This window comes from Vombatus ursinus, unplaced genomic scaffold (genome assembly GCF_900497805.2).
Source record: "Vombatus ursinus unplaced genomic scaffold, bare-nosed wombat genome assembly UNPS02014822.1, whole genome shotgun sequence".
NCBI classification, from domain to species: Eukaryota; Metazoa; Chordata; class Mammalia; order Diprotodontia; family Vombatidae; genus Vombatus; species Vombatus ursinus.
This window is the reverse complement of record NW_020954600.1, coordinates 13,912,449-13,938,156: the sequence shown is the minus strand read 5'-3', so window position 1 is coordinate 13,938,156 and position 25,708 is coordinate 13,912,449. Positions and strand designations below refer to the sequence as shown.

The 25,708-nt window shown below is 44.0% G+C and overlaps 1 protein-coding gene across 1 annotated transcript; it reads right to left on the bottom strand.

Annotated features, from left to right (window-relative positions):
- Positions 1-1,008: 1,008 nt before the first annotated feature.
- On the bottom strand, positions 1,009-24,848 carry FBXO3 (F-box protein 3). The gene is made up of 11 exons (XM_027837863.1): positions 24,729-24,848; positions 22,063-22,152; positions 21,096-21,259; positions 12,824-12,938; positions 10,463-10,667; positions 8,832-8,877; positions 6,330-6,414; positions 5,533-5,655; positions 4,060-4,175; positions 2,986-3,176; positions 1,009-2,039 (listed from the first exon to the last, which is right to left on the bottom strand). Exons 1-11 carry the CDS (start codon positions 24,845-24,847, stop codon positions 1,908-1,910), a joined length of 1,386 nt encoding a protein of 461 aa, XP_027693664.1. The 5' UTR covers position 24,848; the 3' UTR covers positions 1,009-1,907.
- Between the last annotated feature and the right edge of the window lie 860 nt (positions 24,849-25,708).

Genomic DNA, 25,708 nt, shown 5'->3' with positions numbered 1-25,708 from the left:
ATCTCATAAAATCACTTTCTCAGCTTAAGTGCTCTCTCCCTCTGCTTTAGTGATTCTTTTGTGTATATCCTATTTTCACTTCTCCCCCAGACAGGCTGTATCCCCCAATGGAACATAAGCTTCCTGAGGGCAGAGAATGTTTCATTTTGAAAAATGTAAATCCCAAGGGTCTAGCTCACAACAGAGACTTGATGCTTGTTGAATGATCCACAAAACCTTTCCCCAGAGCTAACCCTAATTCCCAGAAGTGCCTCTTCCTGCCTTAATTTAAGTGACTTAAAGCTGATCATGTCCCAAGGAGGTCAGCCTGGCGGATGGCGAAAGACATCAATGTGAGGCTGTCTTCAGGCATTTGAAAACCCCAGATAGTGTAGAGGATTAATTTCTTCCTTTTGACCCTCAAGGGCAAAACCAGGATGAGCAATGTTGAAGAATTATTATTTAGTGGAAACTTAGAGCCCAGTCTGTTTATTATAATAGGATAGAAACCAGGTCTTCCAGACGTCAACAGGCTAAATGCCCTTTTGGGAAATGAACTCTACACACAGTACATGTCTGAGGTTAACAGGCTCACAGGGTTGAGAAGAGCGCATGCAGCCAAAGCCCTCCTTTTACAGAGAAACTGAAGCACCAGAGAGAAGGGACTGGCCCAAAAGGTCACACCATTTGGCAGCCAGGCTGAGAAGAGGCTGGATGATTGGGAGCAAAGGTCTGCTGGGAGATGCGGACCAGGCCCCAGATGGAGGTCAAGGGCCAGGCATTTTGCCATCACCCCTTTTTATGCAGCCTAACAAAGGAACTCTGTGTGTGTGCGCGTGTTGGAGCACTAGAACACACCCCACAGAATGGTCCCAACCCAGATAACCCAGAAATGGGGCCTGCTGCACTCCAGCAGCAATGCCACCCAACCTCTGCTTCAAACAAGCAAAGACAATGCTAAGCAGCATCAATTTACAGACACAGGAAAATGTTTAAATGTGATATTAAACAGATGAGATCAAAAACCAGTTACTTTTAAATATGTGATTTTAAACACCTGCAAGATTTCATTCCAAATTCAGAGTCTGATAATTACAAAAAAACCCATGTTTCAGGAAAACAAATTTAGCTTAACATAAAATTCATGTCACTTATCACAAAGTTAAGACAGTGTATAAAGCAGAAAAAACCAGAAATTGTATTTACAAATGTATATACCATGGGAGTCATTGCCAAGATTGCTCCTGTTAGCAGTGAACAACACAGCAGATGCTTTAATATATCACATTCTAAAATTACTGCAATGGTAAGGATTTTTTAATCTAAAATTAAATTGAAGGATGGATTGTCTTCAAGGGGAGAAAGACCACTTTAGTTCCCGGTAGCTGAAGTCAACCATGAAGGGTCCCTGGTGTCTCTGGTAGATATACATGGAAAGGGCCCTCTAAAATGGCTTCCCGGGCTAAAAAGGCCTAATTGCAAGTGTATTTCCTCTGTATACTACTTACAATATCAGGAAATGATAACCCGAGGACTGAAGATGGCAGCGGCTCTATAGATCTGCGCTTCTACCCTTTCTACTGCTGCTACATTTGCAATACTTGTATAAAAACAACCCTCCCACCTCCCCCCACACATACCCAGCTTCTGTAAATATTACAAATATGAAATACTTTAAACAAGGCAGTAATACCAGCCCCGCAGCTTGAAAACAAATTTCCCATTTGACAAAAGGAAAAAAAAAAAAAAAAGCCTTCCTTTCCCCTCCTCTGTCGTACAGAAAACACAAAAAACCCAAACCAACTCCTAAGATAAACGTCTGGTAGAAACCACAGCTTGGCCCACTGCTGGCTTGCTGCCTGGGAGATAGATGTGACTGAACAGCCCGTTATTTATTTACACTCTTCAGAAACACCCGGTGCTGGGGCTCAGGTGTGCCGAGGACAGTGGCTTGGTGCTGGAGAGTAGTTGACCAGTCTGGGCCCATCATAGTCATCAGAATCTGTGGAATCCTCGTCTTCATCTTCCTCAATCACAGAACATTCATCATGGCCAGTTTCCTTGGAACAGAATTACATGTTGAGTAGATAATCCTTTATTTCTCAGCCTTTTCATCATGCAGAAGACTTAAAGAAAGCTCCAACACAACCACACTTTTGACTGTACCCAGTAAGTGATGGTCCTGTTATTCTGGACACTACAAGATTAGCAGCGCTTTCTGAGTCATCACAGGTTGAAATATGGTCACAGACTCAGTCATAAAACTAAAAATCTAAAAACTGGCTGAAACTTGGTCATAACCTGACAGGTATGTAAGAGCACTGAAAGTGAAGTCCCCAACCATTCTGGACAAAGACGGGTTTTCAAATGGCAGCACAGTGAGCTGGACAATGGAGGGGCGCCATCCTTCCTAGCTGGAATTTGTAACTTCTGAAGGGAAGAGAGACAAGTCACATCACTCCATGAGCTTTAGTCTCTTCACCTTTAAAAGCAGGGGGATGGATGAATGCCCCTTCTAGTTCTAAAATATTATCCTGTGATTTAAAGGGTGTGGGGAATGAAACAAAACAAAAAAAACCTTTAGACAGGGCGACCTCTAGCGGTAGCTTTTATAAATGGCACTTGGGCTTAGCTCAGAAAATCCCTTAATAAAGCCGGTTTCCCCATCTCCTTCCTACCCACCTCCCCTCCTCCTCCAACCACTCTTGGACACATCTTTCAAGCTCTCCTGAGGATGGGATGGAAGGCTTGTTGGGTCAGCAGGTACTGCTCTTCCCGCAGAAAGGTGGATGTGAGTCTCTGAATAAGAGTGCGCTCAAATGAACATGCCCGAGAAGCAGGTAGGGCAGGTAGGCCACTCATTTCACAGCTGAGGAAACTAGAGCTCAGATGCTAACCTGTCCAACGGCTGTTTGTCAAAATGAGATTTTTTTTTTTAACTTGAAGGAGTTTAGTGGTTTTGAGTCTCGAGAAAAACTAACCTTCTTCCAATGCTCGCTTGCTTACCCTTGGGGTTGTGGAGACTTTGAAGGTGGGACACACCATGTGGAATCTGGGAATGGCCACGTTGAATATCCTGTCCTTGTAGTAAAGGAGATGAAAGGTATAATGTCCTTCCATATATCCTGATGTGGTGGAGAAGGTGGTACAGCTGGTGTACTCATACACCCGGCCAGGGCTGAGGATGGGAAACTCTCCTGTGGGAGAAACACAGGACACATCAACACATGTCCTTTGGGACAGGAGGCAAGGGACCAGATCTGTGATTTCATGGATTTATATGGGGAATTCCAAGTGAGGAAACTCCTTGAACCCTCCTCAACCAAAGCAGGTTGGCACCTGCCCTGTGACTGCCTTGAGACCTGAGACCTAAGTGTCAGAGGCTGGCTCCTGGGCTAGCTCCCTGTTTACCATACCAAGCTGCCGCCATGAAAAAGATGAAAAGAAGTTTGAAGTCACTAGAAGTTTACACTTTACTGTCTAGAGAGACAGTAGAGAAAAATTGAGAATTTAAGTTCTAAAAAGAAGGTTCTCCAGGAGGTCCAAGAATTTTTTTGCACCAAGATATGAAACAAACAGAGGCCTAGGGCACAAAAGTGAAAGTTAGGAATGACAAATCCTCTTCAATGCTCTACAGGGATGAACTGTCCTCCGAGTCTAAGGAAAAATCGGCACGCAGAGAGCATAACTATTCTAGACCTAGAAATTAATCAGGACACCCTTAGCTTTATCTTAATTTGTTCAACAGACTGATTATATAATCAGCCTATGGTTTTACCTGCCCACTAAGAAACCCCGGCCATAAAAAGGTTCCAGTACAAAATCCTGATCATTGACAACCAAACCCATCTGGCAATTAGGTTTGCCACTAATGGCCCAAAAAGGAGCAAAGAGAATAGATAACCCGAAAACTAAGGAATTCATCCTTAAATAATAGTCCAGGAGATAAGATAAGGAAACTCATCCATTACATTTCTGAAGATAACAATAGCCAAGACGGCTAATTACTATCCGTTTTCTCACAAAGTCTACAGACTGGCAGCCAACAAAGGCACCTGAATCTCTGGTTCCAATACGCACCCACCACTCCAGGTCCCTGAACCTCTTCGATTTCACCTTTGGCATTGGTGATTCTCCAATATCTGCTGTCTAACTGACAAGTCTTCTCAGGAAGAGCATCTTTAGACATCTCAATCCTAGAAAGTGAGAAAGACAAGCACTTAATTTTTATTTAAAAGCAGTTGTGGGGCCATCGCCAGTCACCCTGACCTATGTCTTTCACTGGACTCCAGAGGAGAGAATGAGGCTGATGACCGCACAGCTCTGCCTCACTTAAATCCAATTCATTTACAAGTCAAATTATCAACCTCCTGATGTCATTGGTCCTCTTCCAGAATGAAGAGCAAAAAACAATAAAAGGAATTGTATCCAGACTTGCAATATTTGGGGAACTTGTGGTATTTTTGAAGACCTCCAAGTCAAAACCCAGCTCATCTGCTTGGGTCACCTGCAATGAGATGAATGGGATCTTTCGAAAGCCTACATGGAGGATGCTTCAGAGCAACCATACATATAATACTGAAACACTAAAGACAGTCAGCAGGGACAGGTCTGATGTGTCCACTAGAAAAAAGCATTTCAAATACTTGAGAGTCAGGAAGGCCATCATGGGGCACATTTATAGTGGGTTCACTGGCATACGTGGGCAGTGAGTACACCAAACTCAAGAGTTAGAACACTTCCTAGTTGGGTTTGACTTACCTGTTATTCTCCACAACGATGGAGTTGCTAAGACACTGAGAAGTGATATGCCCAGGGTTATGAAGCCAGGATGTCAGAGGTGGGCTTCCTCATTCCAATCCCCACACTGCCCCCAGCCATTTGTTTAATTACAACAACAACAATAATAATTCAGACAAACATGGCAGCATATAGGAGAGAGAAGGTGGGAAGATCTGGGCTTGTGGCTTACTTACCTTCATTTATGCTGGCTGTGTGACTCTAGTAAAGTCACTCAGCCTCTCAGGACCCCAGGAAATTCTAAGAAGTTCAGTCAGAACAAAGATGAATTGGAAGAACAAGGACCTCGCCTGGAACCGGTGCCCCCCTCCCCCTGAAAAATGGTCAAAGCTGTCACCAAAAATTATCTGATAAAGCAGTACCCAAATCTGAGATGTAAGGTTTAACTGGCAATCTGAGACAGATGTAAAGTCCTTTGTGGACACCTCGGAGCAAATTTGTTCAGGTACCTTCTTGACCTTAGATAAGAAAATTAATTCATTTAATAAAAGCATTTATTAAATGCCTACTATGTAAAATGCATTATTAGTCACAGGGGACTGAGGCAGAAAGAAATCAAGCTTAGTCCCCATCTCCTAAGAAGCACACTCAATTGCATATATGATGGGTATGTATGTACAAAGATCTATTTTGCCTGAGAATGTGAGATACTATGAAAACTACCTCCAGAAATTGCCCCTTAAAATGTTTCGTTATACAATGTTTAAAAATGTTGAAAAATATGGTGAACCCACAGGAACTCCTAATGCTCACCTGATTCGATAAGTGAAGAAATAGTGAGGCGGATGAACAGAACTAAGTTCTGGGAGAAATGACGTGGACACGGAGACCGTGATGTCTCCTGTTGTCGCCACACATCCCTTGTCGTGAACATACCTGCATAACCAAGAAAGAGAGTTTTCTCTTTTGAATAACTGATTTCAGTTTTCTAAGATTAAAAAAAATAATACAAGAAAAGCTAGCATGTGGGAGGAAACATCCAGTGCTAAGCCTCAATTGCACCATAAAAATTAAAAATTAATTTTCTAATAGGGAGGTTTTTCCCCTGTGTTATCACATGGAACTCAGCAGTCAGACTTCATTTCCAAACAGGTGCTTGTCCATTTAATCTGTCTGACAGATCTGAGATTCACAGCAGTTTATATTTTACTAACATTTATAAAAGACAGTATCGTTAATGTGATTCTAGAACTTATAGTATGGGGTAAACAGAAGAAAAATATATATCTATACATACATGTCCCCATTCCCTCCTCCCCCCAAACTATACTGAATAATAACACTTTGATTTTCACAGTATTCAAGTGAAGTCAGTTACAGTTACGCCCTTCATTTTAGTAGTTCTTTAAAAAGTCTATAAAGGTACCAGTTGCTATTTATGATCAATAACTAGACAAATGTCCCTTTGCTGAGTAAAAACCAGAGTTACAACTCCTATTTCCTATGGTCCCAACGTGTCTGTGTCGCTTCAGTGAATTCCTATCAATGAGGGATACATCTTAGGGAAACAAGGAAGTCTTCAAAGATGCCACTTCAAAATAGGAAGATACCTGAAAATCTGGTCTCTGATGATAGGGTAGCCCCCTGTTACAACATTATGCACGTAAGAGGTAAACCATTCCGAATAAGAAGCACCTATAAGCCAAAAGAAATAGGAAAAAATGAAGGTTTTACAAAACCAGTTAAGTCTGTCCATAGATCAGTTCAATTGAATTCATCAACTCCATCAGTTAGACCCTATCTAGAAGACACAGGAGCAAAGCCTCATCTGGGTAGACTGGAATAATGCTGGCTCAGGAGTCACTGGACCGAGCTGGGTGTCCTTGGAAGAGTCCCTGCCCCTTCTGGACCTCATTCTTCAGCTGCAAAGAAGCTACTGGACCACAAAACATCCAAGTTTCCTTTTAGAGCTAAGTCCCATTAATTGCACTTCTCCTTCTTGAGCAGTATTTCACTCTAGGATTCAATCATTATTCCTTTGGGAAGTTGTTCCTCACTAAAATATCTTGGTAGTGGCACCAACAGAACCCATGGGGAGGGGAAGGGACAGAGAAGAACTGGTCTGGAAAGTGTGTAATAATTCAAACATAGCATAAAGTGAAAAGCACTTTATCCTTCTAGTTTGTGAGATTAAGGCAGATAAAATGGGAGCCAGGAGTGGGGTGGGAGCAGGAAAGCTGCTTCTTACAAGAGGAAGGATGGATCATCCCATCACAGCCTTGTGCATGGGACCCTCCCATTTATTCAGTATATACTTGTTTACACTGGCTTGTTGGGATCATTCTTTGGACTATTATTCCCGGCACTGGGCACAGCACCTGGCCCAGAGGAGGTACTTCGTCAATGCTAACCCAGGCAAGGACAGCAGCACCAAGGTCTTGGCATTGTTTTTGTATAGTGCACAGAAAGTCTGGGAGAATTCAAGCAAGTCCAGCCCTGGGTACCAGGGTTGTGGCAAATAGACTTGGAAATTTGCTTGGGAGCTTCCATAATGCCCCACTCAAAACTACATGGGGCTTCTCCAAAACTGGAAACACACAAGCAGCATTTCTTATGAAACTCCAGGATTTTCTAATACAGTGTAATCTTATGTTACACAGGACATGCCCAACTCACTTTATGCAAGATGAAACCCCCAGAGTCTATATAAATTAAATGTTGTCCAATCAAATACTTGACAGGTACTAAGGAAGCTTACTATTTTTTAAAAATACTTTTTATTTTTAGCATTCTTTTTTAAAAAATGGAATTCCAAGTTCTCTCCTTACCTTTCACCCCTTCCCCGTCCACTGAGAAGGCAAGCAATATATCATTTGTACATATGATATCACTACCTAAAGGAACCCATACCAATCGCATTGCTAACCCCATTCCCTTGATTTCTTCATATGGATTCTCAGAACAGCCATATGTATCAGGACCTGTCCAAGCGCTTCCCCTCAGGCTGCCCCAGCCCAGGCTAGCTTTGCCTTCTTCTCTGACCATGGAAGCTCCTTCCACTGACCCCTTCACTATGCTATCCTAAGGACAGCTGCAGCTATATTTCTCAGGCAACAACAGAAGCACCCTAATCCAAAGGTCTGCTTATAGCCCAGTGTACCTGCACTGAAGCGGTCTTTCATTTCTAAGATGACACAGCACCAAGGGAGACAAACCACATACCTGCTTGGAAAGTCAGTAGCCTTCTCAGAGCAGCAAAGGCCACGTGCTCAAAAAGAACACAACTCCCACTTCCTAGGGGATGCATAATTTAGAACCCAAAGTCCCTCTTCAGCAAAGTGAGAGGCAAAGGGGGGCCTGGACCCACCCTATACTGTGTAGTGTTAGAAAACATGAAAGCATGCAACTTCCTGTTCTCCATCAAACATTTACTATGCATCTACTATGTGCCAGGCACTGTGCTAAGTGCTAGGGATGCAAATAAAGGCAAAAGACAGCCTTTGCCTTCAAAAAGCGTGCACTCCAACCTCAGATCAGTAGAGAAAATGTTCCATCAAACAACTGAGGATGCAATATCCTTTTACTTTCAACTCATAAGAATGGGTACTGGCAGTACATTTTAAAAGGCAGCCTAGAGAATTAAGAGACTCCTCTTCTCTTGAGATAAGCCAAACAAGAACAACAGACAATCAGAGAAGTGAGCTCCACTTATCATATATCCCCTCCTTTCAGGGTCCAGGTAGGCTGGGCACACAATGGTGTTTGCCATTCTGATAACAGCCACATACAATTGAATGCCTCTGCGTGCAACAGCTGCTGTTACAGAAGTCCAAAAAGATATGTAAGAAAACCAACCTTAATGTGGCAAACAAAAAAATACAACAGGGCATAAGTCTATCAAAATTTACTATTATTCAGGCGTGTTCCATTGCAGATTCCAATCAGCAGGGCACAGCTCCAAAAACCAAACTAATTACTCTCCTGAAGCCATCCTAAACAGAGCAACATTCTACTAGGAGCTAAGCACAAATAGCTCTTTACTCACTTCTTTTTGGGGGTGGATAAGGACAGACACATGGACAGACACACAGACACACATACACTTTTCCTACCTGTAATAAACATATCAATTGCTGATGGATTCCGAGCCATCTGGTCCTAGATTAGAAAAGGTACATTGTTATTGATGAAATCAAATTTAACTTCATTTCTATATTCTTCCGTGGAACCAAGGGGTACCCAACCCTCCCTGAACTTCCCACCCCCTACCAAAAAAACAAAAACAAAACAAAAAGAAAACAACCTAAAACAAAAAAAACCCTCACTCAAAAACTAGCAACCTGGAGACATGGCTTTCATTGCCCAAATGTTAGAATATTCTGTTCTCACAAGCTCTACCTTGATCCAAGGATCCCATCGCGTTGGATGTAGAGTTATGCACTTTTTTTTTTAATAAAAACAACTAACTCGGAAGTTAAAGAGAAGGGACCCTGGATTGAAGACCAAGAGACCTTCCCAGCTATCCCACTAATTCCATGTGACCTTAAGGAAATCACTTCTCTTTGGGCCTCAATTTCCTCAACGGTCTAAAGAGATGTCTAGCTTTCTTATTTCAAAGGGGTGCTGTGAGGACAAAAAGAGGTAAGAGATGAAAACACTGAGGAAAAAAATGAAAAGCCACATAAAAGCTATCTATAAACAAGAGCTCACCATCATGGAGCATCTTAAGATTTTACAAAGACATACTTTGAACATTGGTATTACTATAAAAACCATGGCTCTTTTAAATATCCTAAATGTTTTATGGAGGCACATGTTCCAGAAAGCCAGGATATATTTTCTCTTTTTTTGATAGTCCCTGGTGAGGAATTCCTGGTAAGAAAATCCTTTCTTAGGGGCAGCTAGGTGGCACAGTGGATAGAGCACCAACCCTGGAGTCAGGAGGACCTGAGCTCAAATCCGACCTCAGACATATAACACTCACTAGCTGTGTGACTCTGGGCAAGTCACTTAACCCAGACTGCCACACACACACACACAAAAAAAGAAAGAAAACCCTTTCCTCCAAAGTTGAAATACCTGCTCAGCAAAATCTAGTCTGCATTGCCTGGGGCAGGTGAGGGGTTGTTACTGCTTCAGTCCTACAGCCAGAATGGGCCAGGGGCTCCAAGGTCACTCAGAGTGACTGAGCCATACTGCCTCTCATTTTTCATTTTAGTTTTTTATAATAAACATGGTTTTAGAGTTAAAAGCATATTGCAGTTATGAGGAAGGATTCTAAGACCTAATGGAGGCATTTAAAGGGAAAAATGGAAATCTACTACGAACCTTTGGGTAATTGATTTCTGCTCTTAATGTTTCACATTTGTAATTCAAAGTACGGGAAAATGTTTTTGTTTCAAGATTGTCACCCCTAGGGAGTGGTATAGATACAAAACAAAGACAAAAACACAACCTCCTGAAATACCAAACTTTAAAACAACTGTTACCTACAGAAAAAATAGTCAACAGCTGTGTCTTTAAGACAGTCAATGAAACACCTAAAATTATTTCAACAGGAAAAACTTGTCCAGATTCTTCAAGATATAAGAGATCTTACTAAAAACCTTCAGATTCCCTCCTCAAGCCTCCCTTTGGCACCCAGCACAGAGCACTTTGGCTGGCTTGGAATGGCCCCAGACTGAGCCCAACCCCAAGCCTTACACCTCGCACCTCTGCTTCAGACATGTGAAGAGCTACTTACGGGACACTGATAGAAGATCTCATACTTGTTGCGGCCTTCTACACTTTCCAAGGCCATATACTGACTCAGCCCAGTGTGTATGCAAAAAGTGAGAGGAAGACATTGCTTCAGGCCCTGCCTCTGCTGGAATCCACCGGCGGCCGTGTCAATGTCCAGCAAATCCTCAGAGCGGTAGTGATTGGAGAGGGCCATGCTTCCCATCAACCTTCAGGGTCAAAGAGGAAAATACAGCAGCTGTACCAGAGACCAGGGACATCCCCTCAGGGGCCCTTGAGTGGATTAGTAACATCTCCAAGGAGACTCAGGCTAGTTTCAGCCCAACCTGGGGCACAATGCTAGAAGATGAATGATGCTGCAATGTCTATTAATCCAAAGGATCCCTAAGCGGAGTTTGAATGCTCAAAGTCTGAATTACATGAAATAAATGTTTAATCCCATGAAGTACGTACTGTACGGAATCTAGTGTGATCTGCAATATTGTCAATGGGGATCCAAGTCTGCTGTCTTCAAAGGGCTTGAGAGTCCACCTGAAATCTTTTTTAAGTAGGATCATAGAAGATGGAAGGCCCAGAGAATGCTCCTACACTGGCCTTCATGTCCTGTTTCCTGGATGACCTATGGAAACCGTTCTAGCTCAAAATGGTTTCCTATTTAACTTGGCCTCTGAAATCTAGGGTGGGTCAGGTGAGGCCTCATAAGGCCTGCTGGTCCTGCATAGGCAGGAGGTAGTTCCTGACCCATGCAGTACAATCGCCTTGGTACTTCCCCCCTAAAAGGAGCTTCTGCTGTCTCTCTCTAGAGGTCTGACCGCACAGAGACCACAGCGAATTAGACAACTTATTAAATACACAGTGAGAGGGCAGGAACTGAGTCAGGGAGAACCAGGTTCTACTTAATTCTTCTCCGTGCCCCAAGGAATTCTTCAAGACTAAGCTGCAATTCCCCAAGACTTTCCCCAGAGTTACCCATGTCGATATAAACTCAAAAACCTAGTTTCATGCTGTATAAATGAAATATTTCAACGTTAAAAAAAGACTAAGCTGTAGAGTAAGTTGTTGGGAACCGAAATCACGAGTTAGAGCATGGTTTCCACTTCCATATTAAATATTCTGTCTTCATTAAAATATATTAATTTAATCAACATTTCTTAAATTCCTTAACTGAGAAGTGAGAGGCATTACAAGACTAAAATGAACCAAGGCTCTTGGATTTTATGTCTCCCAGTTTGTGTATACCCATCAAACTCAGCCCTGTTTCTCTCAAACCTGACACAGGGTCTTCATAATTCAAAACAAAAACAAAAAACACAAAGTCCCAGTTCACACAGGAGTTCTTTTAGAACTCAATTCATGAATTTCTTAATCTGCTAAACCATGGCCATGAACAGTTGGCTGAGATACACATGCCTATGTCTGTCTTCCATGGCAAAGACTTCCCATGGTCTAGAATTTAAAGGTCACCTGTTAACCCAAATTGATGATTCCTTAACCCTTTATCTTTAGTGAACTGAGTGCGGGAAAACTGGTGGGAGGTTCTCCAGCAGGTCCAAGAGCTACCCTGCTGCTGTTACATTTGGAGTTCTCAGGTATTTCCTGGGCTAGCTGTGGGAAGGCAAAGCTGGGCTGAAAGCAGGAGGTGAATGGGGACTCCCTTGTTCCAATTCAATCCAAATGAGCATTGAATTAGCCCTACTATGGGTACCTTATCAGACTGGGGAATAATTTTAGGGACTGACCCATGGTTCTACTGATAAAAAAAAAAAAACTATTTATTGGCTGAAGAACTGCTCAGTAACTGCTAATCTTAACAGCCTGCCTGGGGCACTGACCAGGGCATACTCCAGAGCCTGGTCAGAGGCCAGCTCCCTGTCCACTGGCTCCATGCTGCTGTTCCAGCAGGGATGGATACAAAAAGAGGCTCACTGAGAGGTTCGAGCCTAATAGGAAAATAGTTCTTTATAAATACAGGCTTTTAAGGTTTACATACAATCTACTTCACTGATATGATAATTAAAAGATGGCCAAATCCGCATTTACAACTGCGGATGAATGAATATTCGAATGACATGCCTCACACTCCTCCTCTCCCAGCCCTCACCAGAGATCTAGCCAAACCCTAAATATGGAACTTGTGTGACCGATGTTCCTGGGGACTGGCCTGTCCTTGGAGCTTCAAGCCCACAGAGGCATCCAGAAGGAGTGGGAAGGGCAGAATTAATTGCTAGAAGCCTATAAGATACAGGGAAGTGGGGAATGTAAATGCATTGGCAGGGAGTTTCACTTGTGAACATTTTAGTTTCAGCATCTTTCAAAGGATAAGAGGAATAATAAGAAAAAGGTTCAGGTCCAGAGAGAATCTCACCCAGGAACCACCAGCTTCTGCCCATTGTGGATCCGAAAAGAGCATCGATAGTCATTGGGAAGCTTGCACCCTATCTGTGCTTCCACAGCGTCCAGCTCTCGCTCCTCCACACTGTCTGCAAAGATAAGAAAGGGGGCACTTTAGAAGACCAGACCAGCACCAGAGAGCCAGAGGAAAAGCTCCAAGGACTCCCTAGATGATCTTGGCCTGTCACTGCAACAGAGACAAAACTTACGGAGAAATAACACAGATTTATAATGCAATTCAGGCTCTCCCTCAATGACAAAGAGCACCTTCCCTCTTAATTGCCATTTCTGTAACTGGGAAGCCTTTCCTGCTAAGCTCCACCTGCTTCAGCCCTCCCTCCCAACTTCCTGGTATTCTCTATTTATTCTATATATATTTGTATACATGTAGCCTCCCCTGTTAATAAAATGTAGGCTCTGTGAGAGCAAGGACTTCACTTTTGTCTTCATATTCCAGGTGACTAGGAAGCACAATGCCTGGCACACAGTGGGTGCTTAATAAATGTTTAATGACTGATCTCACTGATATTAAATAAAATAAAATTAGATAAAATAAATGTGGACACAAAAACAAAAATTTGTGACTGGATCTGTTTTCTCCTAAGTATCGGTTCTCCTACAATTAATAATGCATTTAAGTCATCTATCTGATCTTCAATTGATGGTCTGAGAGAAAGGAAGGGAAGGGAGGAAGCATTTCTAAAGCACTTACCAGGCACTGTGCTAAGCACTTTATACATCCTTTCATTTCCTGGGGCACTAAGAAGTTAAGAGACTTGCCACCAGGGTCCCATAATCACCACAGTGGGGCTCGAACCCAAGTATTCAAGTCCCAGCCTTCTACCATTACGCTGCTCAGAGTGTCCAATGACCTAAGTCCAATCCTTTCTCAAGCCCTTCTTAAGAAACAATTATTTTTAAATTACATTACAAATTGTGGAAGATAATTTTCCAACGCTCAATATACTCTTCCTTCCAAGTAAGCTTTCTTATTAAGAACTAAATACTGTTCAGAAACTTTTTAAATGGGTGTAATCCAACAGCCTCCATTAAGACTTCTCAGTGTGATATAAAGAGGCCAAGGGCGACAAATCTATGTGGGTGTCTTACACAGTAAGTCAAGGAGGACACTGTCAGGTTCAGCAGTGAAGAGTGCCTTCTAGACTGGAGCAAACAGGAAGTAATTCGAAGCCCCAAGACATGAACAAGGAAGAAGGTGGAGGTTTATTTAGAAACTCTTAACATAACAATCTCCCCCTTCCCCATTCCCAACTCAATAACACAGCGTGAATTAAGCTTTATTCCCCAAAGAATCAGACTGAATAGCTGGATGGGATAGGAAGCCAGAAAAGAGAAAATAATTAAATAAAAAAACAAAAAACAAAACCCCACCACCAAAGCAACCTAAAATTGTTCTCATAAAAGAAAAGACTGGACAGACAAGGAGAAAGCATAGCATTGGCAGACAGACCCTGGGGGTGGGGGAGGAGAACTAATAATGATAAGCTAACATTTATATAGCTCTTACTATGTGGGCCAGGCACTGTGCTAAGTGCTTTACAATTATCATTTGATCTTCCTAACATTAGAAAGTGGGTATTAGCCCCATTTTACAGATGAGGAAGCTGAGGCAGGAGTGAAGTGACTTGTCCAAGGTGACACAGCTAGATCCATGGGTGGATCTAAACTCAAGTCTTCCAGAGTGCAGGTACCACCTAACATGTTAAATGTAAGGTTTGAAGCTTGCTCTGTCTCAACTACAGACCTAATTTCTGTTGCTCTTTGTAGGTATATCAACATCATCAAACTCTTAATTTCAAAATACAAAAAAACTGTGACCAGCCCATTTGCATTTTGTCTACCAGTGGTAGACAGCTGGTGGGAAGATCACCCACCTGGCATTCTCAAAGCCCCCGTTTCTTCTCACCACTGGTGAGGGCAGAACCCCTCAATTGTTGGCATCTTTTAACAGAAGGAAGACTGAAAAAACACATCTTTGGTTTTTTGGTCTGGATCAGTGACTTAGTGTAGAGAATTTTGCATATTCCCTCTATAGCCATGGTTTTTCCCATTAGAATGGGAGCTACCAAAGGGCTGGGACCCTCTGGGCTTCTGGATTTGTATGCGAGAGACAAGTCTTCCATACACCCCTACTTTAAAACAAATACTCCTAAAGGGGGGAGGAGATCAAGTGAGAGTTGAACCTCTACAATGCAAATGCCTTAAGTTTGCCTTTCAGTTTTGATGTCTTTTGGATCACTCATCCAGGGAAGTCTACCGTCTATCACCAGCCTTCAGCACCTTCTCATCTGGTCCATGCCCATAAATCCTCTTATGTGCTTGCCCAGGCTCACACAAATATGACCCAGGTTTTCCTAACTCCAGCACTGGTCCTCTAACCATTAATTAATCAATAAACATTTATTAAGCACCTGTGCTAAGCACTGGTAGAGATGGTTCAAAGGTGAAAACAGGCTTTGGCAACAGCTTGGATGTAGCAGGTGAGGAGTCCAGGATGACTCCAAAGTTGAGGGCCTAAGGGGCTGGGAGCACTGTGGTGCTCTCTACAGCAATGGGGAAGGTATGAGTTGGGGAGGATTTAAGGGGAAAGAGAAGGAATTCTGTTTTGAACATGGTGAGTTCAAGACGTCTACTGGACATCCAGTTGAAGGTGTCTGAAAGGCAGCTGGAGATGTGGGACTGGAGGTCAGCAGAGAGGTTGGGTCAGCCTAGGTAGATCTGAGTCATCAGCCTAGAGCTGGCAGTATAGAGAGGGAGAAGAGGGCTCCAGAACAGAACCGGAGACACCTCCATTTACAGGGAGTGATCTAGAGGAGAAACCCGAAAAGGAGACCATGCCGTCTATGAAAATAGATCCATATATTTTTACATGTAACTTTTGTTCTGAATCAAACATAAGCAATTATTTTCTACTTAGTAATAATCTTTAAACATAACACATCAGCTTTTAAAATTCTTCCTAATAATGTTTCTCCCTTTACATACCAGTATTTTGGGAGAATTCACTCAATAATGGAGTTTCCTTTATAAACTCACTGTGGTTTGTCAATACCTTGGCGATTTTGTTAGAACTCCACATGGAAGCATGTACCAGTGTGTAATAAAAATTAAGAATTAATACTAGAGACCAAAATGTGGGCCTAAAGTCCTTGAATGAAGAAAAGTATTGTACTGGCATCCCAGAGGAAGAGCTGACAGAGGGGGAGTGTGTTTTTGTTCCCCTGAGGAAGGGAGGGGTCCCTTTTGTTTACCAAAGTCTAGACTGAAAGAAGGGTTAGTTTCATTGAGTAAATCAGCTACTCCCAAGTATAAGTCTTTGTTTAGCTATGCTAAAATCCCAACTAAGTATAACTCACACCTTTTTTCAAAGAGCCCAACCAGGAATTTCCTCCAGTTTCACAAAAAGGCCCGAGAAAGGCACCTGGGCAAAAGAGAAGGTCTTTATTTAGCAGAAGGAGCCTCTCAGCAATCAGAGAGATGTCAGTATATTTTATTATAATGGCTACAGTTTATATAGTGCCTCCAAGTGATTAATTACAAATAGCATCCGATTGATCCTCACAACCATCCTGGGAGGAAGGGCTACTATCCCCAGGTCACACAGCTAATAAGTGTCAGAGGATGGATTTGAATTTCCTACTCAGCGTCAGGATGAGAAGCAGACCCCAAAGAGAGATATGTTTCTATTGTATATAGGATCTAGTAGTCAAACACTTTTGGTTTACAGTCTCAATCTTCCTTTCTTTACTCAATATTACTTATCCATAACGGGGTGGTTCCCTCCCCCACCTCCCCCAAAAAAGTAACTACCTTGGACTGGTCATTTCCCCATTCTGGACCCTGGGGATTCCATCCCCATGTATCAGACGCTGTTCAATGATTGATTTTTGATCAATAAAGAAGCTAATTCTTCAGTCAGAAGAGCAACACTTAAGACCGGTTCCTGTTGGGGGGGAGGGGAGGCTGAATAACAAAGGCAGGTCTTCGATGATTTGTCCATGGTCACATGACTAGAACCAGTGAAGTTAGGTGCTGGGCTGGAGTCAGACCCATTCCTGCCTCAGAACACTTACTAGCTGTGGGACATTGGCCAAGTCACTTAACCTCTGCCTCAGTTTCTTCATTTGTAAAATGGGGATAATAGCCTGTACCTCCCAGGATTGTTTCCAGGGATCAAATGAGAAAACGGCAAAGTGCTTAGCACAGTGCCAGGCATAGGAGGTACTCAGATGGTGAGCTGAGCTTAGAGTCAGGATGATTCTTCATGAGTTCAAAGTGGGCCTCAGACACTTACTAGCTGAGTGACCCTGGGAAAGTCACTCAACCCTATTTGCCTCAGTTTCCTCATCTGTAAAATGAGCTGGAGAAGGAAACAGCAAACTACTCCAGTATCTTTGCCAAGAAAGCCCCAAACATTATCATATTTATTATATTGTTTATTATTATAATGTAATTATATCATAGGATTATTATTATAGGATCAAAGATCTAGAACTATACTAGCACTCTTAAGATGGATGATCCTTCCTTGCTGTCATTACTATTATTATTATTAGTGAGTGTTGGGGCTGGGACATGAATCCAAGTCTTCCAATATTTGGTGTTCTTTCCACTACAAAACATTCTAGGAACACTGAGAAATGCTGCCCTGAAGCTAGGGGATGGGATCCCAGTGCCCTCTGTCATGGGGATCCTGGGGCCAGGCCACCTCTTGCTTCTGATGTTATCTACCTCTTCCTGCAGGCTCAGATGACTGACATCTCTCAGGCCAGGAGGGAAGGGTTCTCACATCACCTCTTAAGATACCTCAGTTCCTTTACTAGAAACCCTTACCTGCTAGGTTGTTCCCATTACCAGCATACTGCTCCCAGGCCCTGAGTACCAATTACGTTCTGAATGACTTTCCCTTTGGTCTATGACCCCAAATCCCAAATGATTATTATATAGCTCATTTCTTCTATGGCATTAATAATAATGAGTAGTCTCCTCTAGAACCTGGCTCTTCTGGTCTACTCCATTCCTTCCTCAGCCTTCTAAGCAATTAATTTTTATGCCCCTGTTCACACCATCATTCATTATGAAAGAAACCTTTTTGCCCAGCAGCAACCGAATGACCTGCTTAACCAGAGGGAACAGTGACAGAACAGAATGTGGTCCAGATGAGAAGAGAGGGAGCAGTAGCTTAGCTTAAGAAAACCAAAACAAATGTCCAGCCTTTCAATGGAATTATTTATGATGTTCTGGAATACAAGAATAATCACCTCACCTAAAACTACAAAGTTTCATCAGCAAGAACTGAAAAACCTAATCAATCTAAAACCCACTTATCTAAATTCATACTTGTCTAAATTTTCTGGTGTATAAGGAGCAAAGGCATGTTCATTTTGTATTTATTATCCACCCAAAGTTAAGTTTGGCAGGCAAGGCCTTTTCTCTATTCAGCAGCAAGGAAATAATTTGAAGGCTTTTAAGGAAGCAATTCTGTTTAAAGTTCCAATTAAAATTCTGTTAAAGATCCCCCTAGTATCTAAGATGCTTTAGAGTGTAAAAAAAAAAAACAAAGGAGCTTCTACATTAAGGGATGGAAATCTATCAGTCCCCTACCGCCAGCTTCTTTCTCTCACCTTTTAGGCAGAGTGTACATGCCACCCACCCCTTAGGCCAGCATCAGTCACTAAGCCTTGAGACATTCAGTCACTACCTAGTGGGGGCAGCATAGGCTCATGATAAACTTTCTCTTCTACCAGACTAGGCTGTGGGGCTTTATAGGAGGAATTAGAAGTCAAGCAAGTTTTCATATTTGTTTTGTTTTTGTTTAGTGCTCTATCCACTGTGCCCCGAGCTGCTGCAAAAGGTTCTACATGGGTCATTTAAAAAGATGAAAGGATATATTTTATGGCCACCTTCCTTTTATCTATGTCAAAATCATTTTTTAGGAGAACCACCAGGTTTGGTCACTGAGCTTTGTGTTCTCCTGAGAATAAAATCTTCAAGTCACTGGGCAATGAGCCACCTGCTCTTCAAGTTGGAAGAATGAGAAGCATTTCAAATGATGTTGTGAAGCATGAAATGACTTTGGACATCATTTGACAAAAGCAAGATGGCTCACCGGGATGGGGAGTCGGGAAGACTTGAATGGGAACACTCCCCCAGATACTGACCTGCCTCAAGTTCTCTCATCCACAAAAAACGGGGGGGTGGGGAGGGATGTAGTAACGGTCAAATGGGGTTTATGCTAGGTACTTTGTATGCCTGGAAGCGCCATAGAATTGCTAGCTCTTGGGGCAGCTAGGTGGTGCTATAGATAGAGCTCCAGCCTTGGAGTCAGGAGGACCTGAGTTCAAATCTGGCCTCAAGACACTTGACATTTACTAGCTGTGTGACCCTGGGCAAGTCACTTAACGCCAACTGCCTCAGCAAAAAACAAAAACAAACCCAAACAAACAGAATTGCTAGCTCTTATGGAGCTGTACTTATCAAAGTCTTGTTATTATATAAAGGAGGCAGTTTTTGTATTGGAGGGAGTAAGGGAGTCCAAACTCCACTGAATTTGTATTTAGAAGATCTGCTCTACCATTGGCTAGCTATGTGACCTTAGGCAGATCACACAAACTTCCCTCATCTGTATAATGGGATGAGATGTTCTGCCTTTTAGGCCATTACTGTTATTATTTTAACAAGCACTTCTACTTTCTAGTCTCCTGGTACAGGATTATTGCTTATTCTATACAAAAAAAAAAACCCCAACAAAACCCCAGCTTTGCCACGTCAAGATGCCAAAGTTAGAGTTAGAATGCAGGGTGTGTCCTTTTCATAGAAATATCAGCTTCCTATTTAACTGACTCAAGTCAAAACTGAATGTTAAGCATACTATGGGTTTATGAACACTGGGCATTTTTCAAATTAATCTCTGGTGGATCCCAGAGCTGGGCACACATCCCAAACCTAGAAAGGTTCCATATTCCCCAAAATATTCACAGCAGCACTTTTGGAAGGGGACAGGCAGGGAAGGGATAGCAAGAAGCTACAAGCAAACTGAGGCCCCCTGTACACTGTGGGACAGGAATATAATGGAATATTGTTCAACTATAAGAATCAATGAATGAGGAATTCAGAAAGAGAGACTTGTGTGGAACGCAGCAGAGTCAAGAAAGCAGAACCAGGACAACAACATATACCACTACAATGGTACAAACAAAAAGAATATCGGAATGAAAAGCCCCAGGGAAAAGCACCTCTCTACAGTCTTGGACAAGGTGGTGGACTATGGGGATGAAATAGTGCATTCCCTATGAATGAGGAAAGAATGTGATATAAAAGAGCATAAAAAATAAAACTTTTTAAAAGGTTAGCCTCTAACATTAAAAAAGATGAATAGAAACATTTACAACACCTTTCCCCAACTCATAAATGGTCAAAGGATATGAACAGGCAGTTCTCAGATGAAGAAATTAAAGCTATCTATGAAAAAAATTACATGAAAAAATGCTCTAAATCACTACTGACTAGAGAAATGCAAATCAAAACTCTGAGATACCACCTCACACCTATCAGATTGGCCAACATGACAAAATAGGAAAATGATAAATGTTGGAGATGATGTGTAAAATTGTAATACTAATGCATTGTTGGTGGAGCTGTGGACTGATTCAACCATTTTGGAGAGCAATTTGGAACTATGCCCAAAGGGCTATAAAAATGTGTATACCCTTTGACCCAGCAATACCACTTCTAGGGCTGTACCCCAAAGAGATCATTAAAATAGGAAAAAAACCCACACATACAAAATATTTATAGCACCTCTTTCTGTGGTGGCAAAGAATTGGAAATTGAGGAAATGTCCATCAATTGGGGAATGGCTGAAGAAGTTGTGGTATATGAATGTAATGGAATACTGTTGTGCTATAAGAAATGATGAAGAGGCTGACTTCAGAAAAACTTGGAAAGACTTGTATGGTCTGATGCTGACTGAAGTGAGCAGAACCAGGAGAACTTTGTACACAGTAACAGCCACGTTGTGCTATGACTAATATTGGTAGACTTAACCCTTCTCAGCAATGCAAGGATCTAAGAAATCTTCAAAGGTCCATGAAGAACCTATATCAGATTGTGAGCCGTCTTGGGGAGGAAAATGAGGAGGGAGGAGGAAAGATTTTAAAACTCAAAAAGCTTATAGAAGCCATTGTTGAAAACTAAAAAAAAAAAAAACCAAACTTTTACAACACCTTTCAGAGATCCGATCATCCTTGGACACCTCTGTCCCAAGTATCTCTCCAGGTCATCCCAGGCTTTTTTAAGAGTAGCATAATGTTGAATATATCTTCCCAGATCAATATAAGTGTCCTTGAAGAGAGTTTTCCAACTTTTGTTCTTCTGCGTTTTTTCTGCCCTAAATAGAAAAGAACAAGCATTTGAGAATCCTATGAAATATCATGAGCACATACTGACACCTACCTGGATGTTTTATTTAGGCTCATATGGGGTTGCTTTAACTTCTGTAAAGTGTTTTTTTTCAATTGGAATGCTACAGATTAAATAATGAATAATATGAAATTCAATAACAGATTAAATAATACATCAGGTTAAAAACAAATTATTCAAAATGCCTTCTCATTTTTAGTCACAAGTCAGAGGGGAAAGAATGTAGGAGATAAACACGCAAAACAGTGATATGTTATGACATCAATGATGGGTAAGATGGCAAAAAAAAAAAAGCATTTGGGTCAAGCTTTGAAATCTATGGTGAATACATTCCTCACTGAGGAAATTACAAGGGAAGTTAGCCTGAGGATCTTAAACCATCAAAACCTACAAATACCTTTATTATGATGAGTGTTTCCTAGGGATAAACTTTTCTCAATCTTACTAAATAGAACAGACACTAGGGTAATCTAAAGTATATTGTGGCTAGGTGGTAGAGACCTGCAATCAGAAAGAGGCCTGGGTTCAAATCCTGGCTCAGATACTTACGAGCTCCCCCTCAGTCTGTTTCCTCCCCTGGAAAACACGGGGAATGGCCTTTGGTGGCCTCTTAAGGTCCTTTTTTCTAGTCCTACATCTATGATCCTTAGACTGTAGGTAGGCAAAGAATCAGGCATGGTCGATAGGATGTCACATTTGCCTCTCCACCAGCTGCAAAGTGGCTGAGGTTTTCTGGTTACTTTTTATCATTTCTCTTTCCTACATACTTACTCTGACAAAAGCCAGTATTTCTTGCAATGTCTTCTCCAGAGAGGATCATGGTTTGATAGCTGGTTTAATCGTCGGCTAACACAGCTACAGCTGCAACATAAATCAGTATTGTGATTAGTTGTGTGAAACTGCCCACAGGAGAACAGGGGAACAAAGGGTTAAAAGTAAGCTGCATGTGTTAAGTAGTAGAATTACCTGTAGAGCAATGAATGAGGGTTCTCCCCCCCCATATTAATAAACTGAAACCTGCAATGTAATTTAAACCAGGACAGGTCTACAAGACCTAACCTTTGTGCTTGCCTTTCCGGCAAGAACCTTTCCTCCATTCGTGATGGAGAGGATCTCAATTCTATGTAAAAACACAGTTAAGGCCAGGTTTAAGCAAAATATTTTTGTGCAGCTCTCTGCTAGAATCCTCTGCCAGTCAAGGGCCGTGGGCAATCTTGGTACATTTATATCATGGTCTAATTTTACCTTAAATTAAAAAAAAAATGATACAGTCAAAAAACCCAAATTGACTATAGTAATTATTCTAACAGTCCAACATGTGGCCAAATTCATGACAGTCTTCATGGGTATCCATCTACAAGTTTCAGTGTTGCTTAAATGCAACAAGATTTTAATATTCCATATATTCATTATGAATTTCTAACAGACCTCAAAGCTCTCCACAACTAATTTGGCCAAAAAAAAAAAAAAAAAAAAAGCTCTGAATTAGAAAGAGGTGCTCCAAAATTCTTCTGGAGCAATACCTAAGCTGAAGAAGGCTGGAGGAAATGTGGTTTGTGGTCCCATGTAGGAGGAGCGCAATAACAATAATACATAGCAAGATGGGCTTTATTTTATTTTTCTTCTATTTACATTGTATGTGATATCTTAGGCACTTTGTCATGGAAATGACTTTTGGCTTTGGAGTGAGCTAAATCTAGGCCTCCAGTAATGGCTCCCTGTATGAACACAGTCCAGTTAATTCAACCTCTCTGGGCCTATCAGAAGTTAAGATTTCCAGTTCCAAATCTTATCAGGAATCAGACAAAGCAGATAAGACAGAGGTCTAGCCTTCAAGAAGCTTATATTCACATACACCAAAAAATACAAGAGGACCCTGTGGTCAGGAGTTTGGGGGAGGGGGCTGATGGCCAAGAAAGGTATATAAGGCTCTAGCCTGAAATTTCCCTCCATTTCCCTCCAATTCCCCCCATGGCCCAGCACCAGAGACCAAGTCCAGGAGGACTTTCCCTCCTGGTGGCCTGACCTCTTTCCAGATTGTAACTGCCTCTCCCAGAAAAGGGAAAGCCCTAACTATGCCTCACACCACCTCCTCCTCTTGGAATCCTTTTGTTCTCCTCCACCCTCCTTTGGTTTTAGAAACAGGATTAAATCTAATTTAGCAGGGATCCTGGATGACGAGGAAGGCACTCCTTAATAACAGTGGCTGGCATTTACGGTTGGTAAAGCAATTTACATAGGTTGACCCATTTGGTCCTGGATGAAGACCATGATGCAGTAAGCTTTTTCTCTCTTGGTCGATAGTAAGCACTAAATGAGCGCTTGCTGATTGACCAAACAAAAAAAGCAGTGAAGAAGGGGCAGCCATCATCCCCTGTGAAGGGGAGGTAAGTGCACATAGTATCACCATTTTACAGATGAGGAAAGCAGGCTCATAGGAGGACAAGGGACTTCGGAGTAGCTGGCAAAGCCAGATTGAACCCAGGTCTTCGGGAGTCCATATGTAACAGCGCATTTTTAACAGGAGGTTCGGATGAGCTGATAAATTTCAAGAGGCCTAGGTGGGTTGCGAGCCCTCCTGGGAGCTCTCCAGGGTACGCGTCCCTACAGGGCGCTATCTGGGGCAGCCTCCCAGGACCAAGGTCATGTCTAACTGTACAAACAGAGACCCAGCTCAAGTCCGGCAGATACAGGAGGACACTGTGGCCCAGAGATGAGGCCAAGGTCAGGGAGGCAGGCTTTCCACCAGATCCTCTGCGGGGGTGATGGCAAGAGGGCACCGTTGGAAGCTTGGGCCGGGCTACCTCCCATGTGAGGGAGCACAGAGCTGGCCCCTGACTTCTCCAGGGCAGGCCCTGGGGGTCCTGGATAATGGGGGGCTGCTGATGGGGGGGACAGCTGCCACCACCAAAGGCAGTAAGGAGGGGGGAGGGGAGGGGGTCTGCTACCGTTCGGGGGGGGCTGTCGCGGCGAAAACCCAGCCCTGGGTGACCGCGGGGCGCGAAGGCCAAACGGATCAATGTCTCCGGAGGGGCCCTGCGCACACTGACCAGCGGCGGGGTCCCTGGACGGGGGGCTACGGGGGCTGGGCTCCGATGCCAGCTTCGGGGCCTCAGTGTCCTCATCTGCAAAATGGGGGCGTCGGACTGTCTAGCCCCTAAGATCCCTGCGTCCCGCCGTGTCTACAGGGCCACGATCGCCGCAGGCCGGAGCCTGGGCCGGGGTCTCGCAGGCCCCGCCCCACCACGCCCCGCCTGGACCCGCGGCCCGGCCAGCCCCGGGGCTGCGCCGCACCCCCCACCCCCGCCCCCGCCCCCAGCCCGGGCCCCGCATCCCGGGGGGACGCGGCTCGGCGCAGGCCTGGGCCTCGGCGGGGGATGGGCAGGCTGCGCCTCGGCCCCCTCCCCCCGGCCGGGCCGCCCCCGGGCCCCCCTCACCTAATGAGGTCCTGATAGTCCAGGAAGGAGAAGATGAGCAGCAGGGGGTCGGTGGGCAGCAGCTCCAGGCACAGCTCCGGCTCCTCCGCCCCCAGCGCAGCTGCTGCCGCCGCCGCCATCTTGCCAGGCCCCGGCTGCGGACACACGCCCCGCCCCGGGCACGCCCCGGCCACGCCCTCACGCCCCGGGGCGGGCGGGGGAAGGGCCCAGAGGTGGCCAGGAGCCCCGAGCTCGGAGCTGGGGCGCTTCCGAAGGCGCCTCCGGGCGAGGAAACCGTACATCGTGGGGGGCCGGGGGTGCGAGGAGCGAAGGACTGGGGCCCCCCGGACTGAGGAGGAGGAGGAGGAGGGAGGGGGAGCAGGAGTCAGACGGGGCGGACCCGGGCTGACCACAGCGAGGAGGAGGGACGGGGTGGGGTGGACCCGGACCGACCACAGCGAGGAGGAGGGACGGGGGACAGGAGTCAGACGGGGCGGACCCGGGCTGACCACAGCGGGGAGGAGGGACGGGGGACAGGAGTCAGACGGGGAGGACTCGGGCTGACCACAGCGGGGGACGGAAGAAAGGAACAGGGGAGAAAGAGACAGGAGAAACAGGGGCTGGCTTGAAAAAGAAGATCCCAGCTCAGGAGGAGGAAGACAGAGAGGCGAGGTAGCCGAGGATCCCCGAGATTGCCCCGAAGCAGGGAGAGAGCTCGCAACTCTCTCTCAACTCTGCTACGGGAATAGTTCATCCGACGGCGCTTCCAAAATTTATGGAGGAGGAGGAGGAGGGGGAGAAGCCACTCGCCCCGCCCTGCCCACGCCCATCTTCCCCAGCCCACCCCCTACTCAATCTAGGGAGGAGATTTCCACCTCCCCGCCCCCGGTACTGGCCTGCAATTCTCCGGCTGGTTGGGAGCAGTATGTTGGACAGCTCTTCCGTGGCTTGGCTGCTTGGTCTCCCACCCTTTGCTAAACTACTGCCCCAAAAGTCTAAAT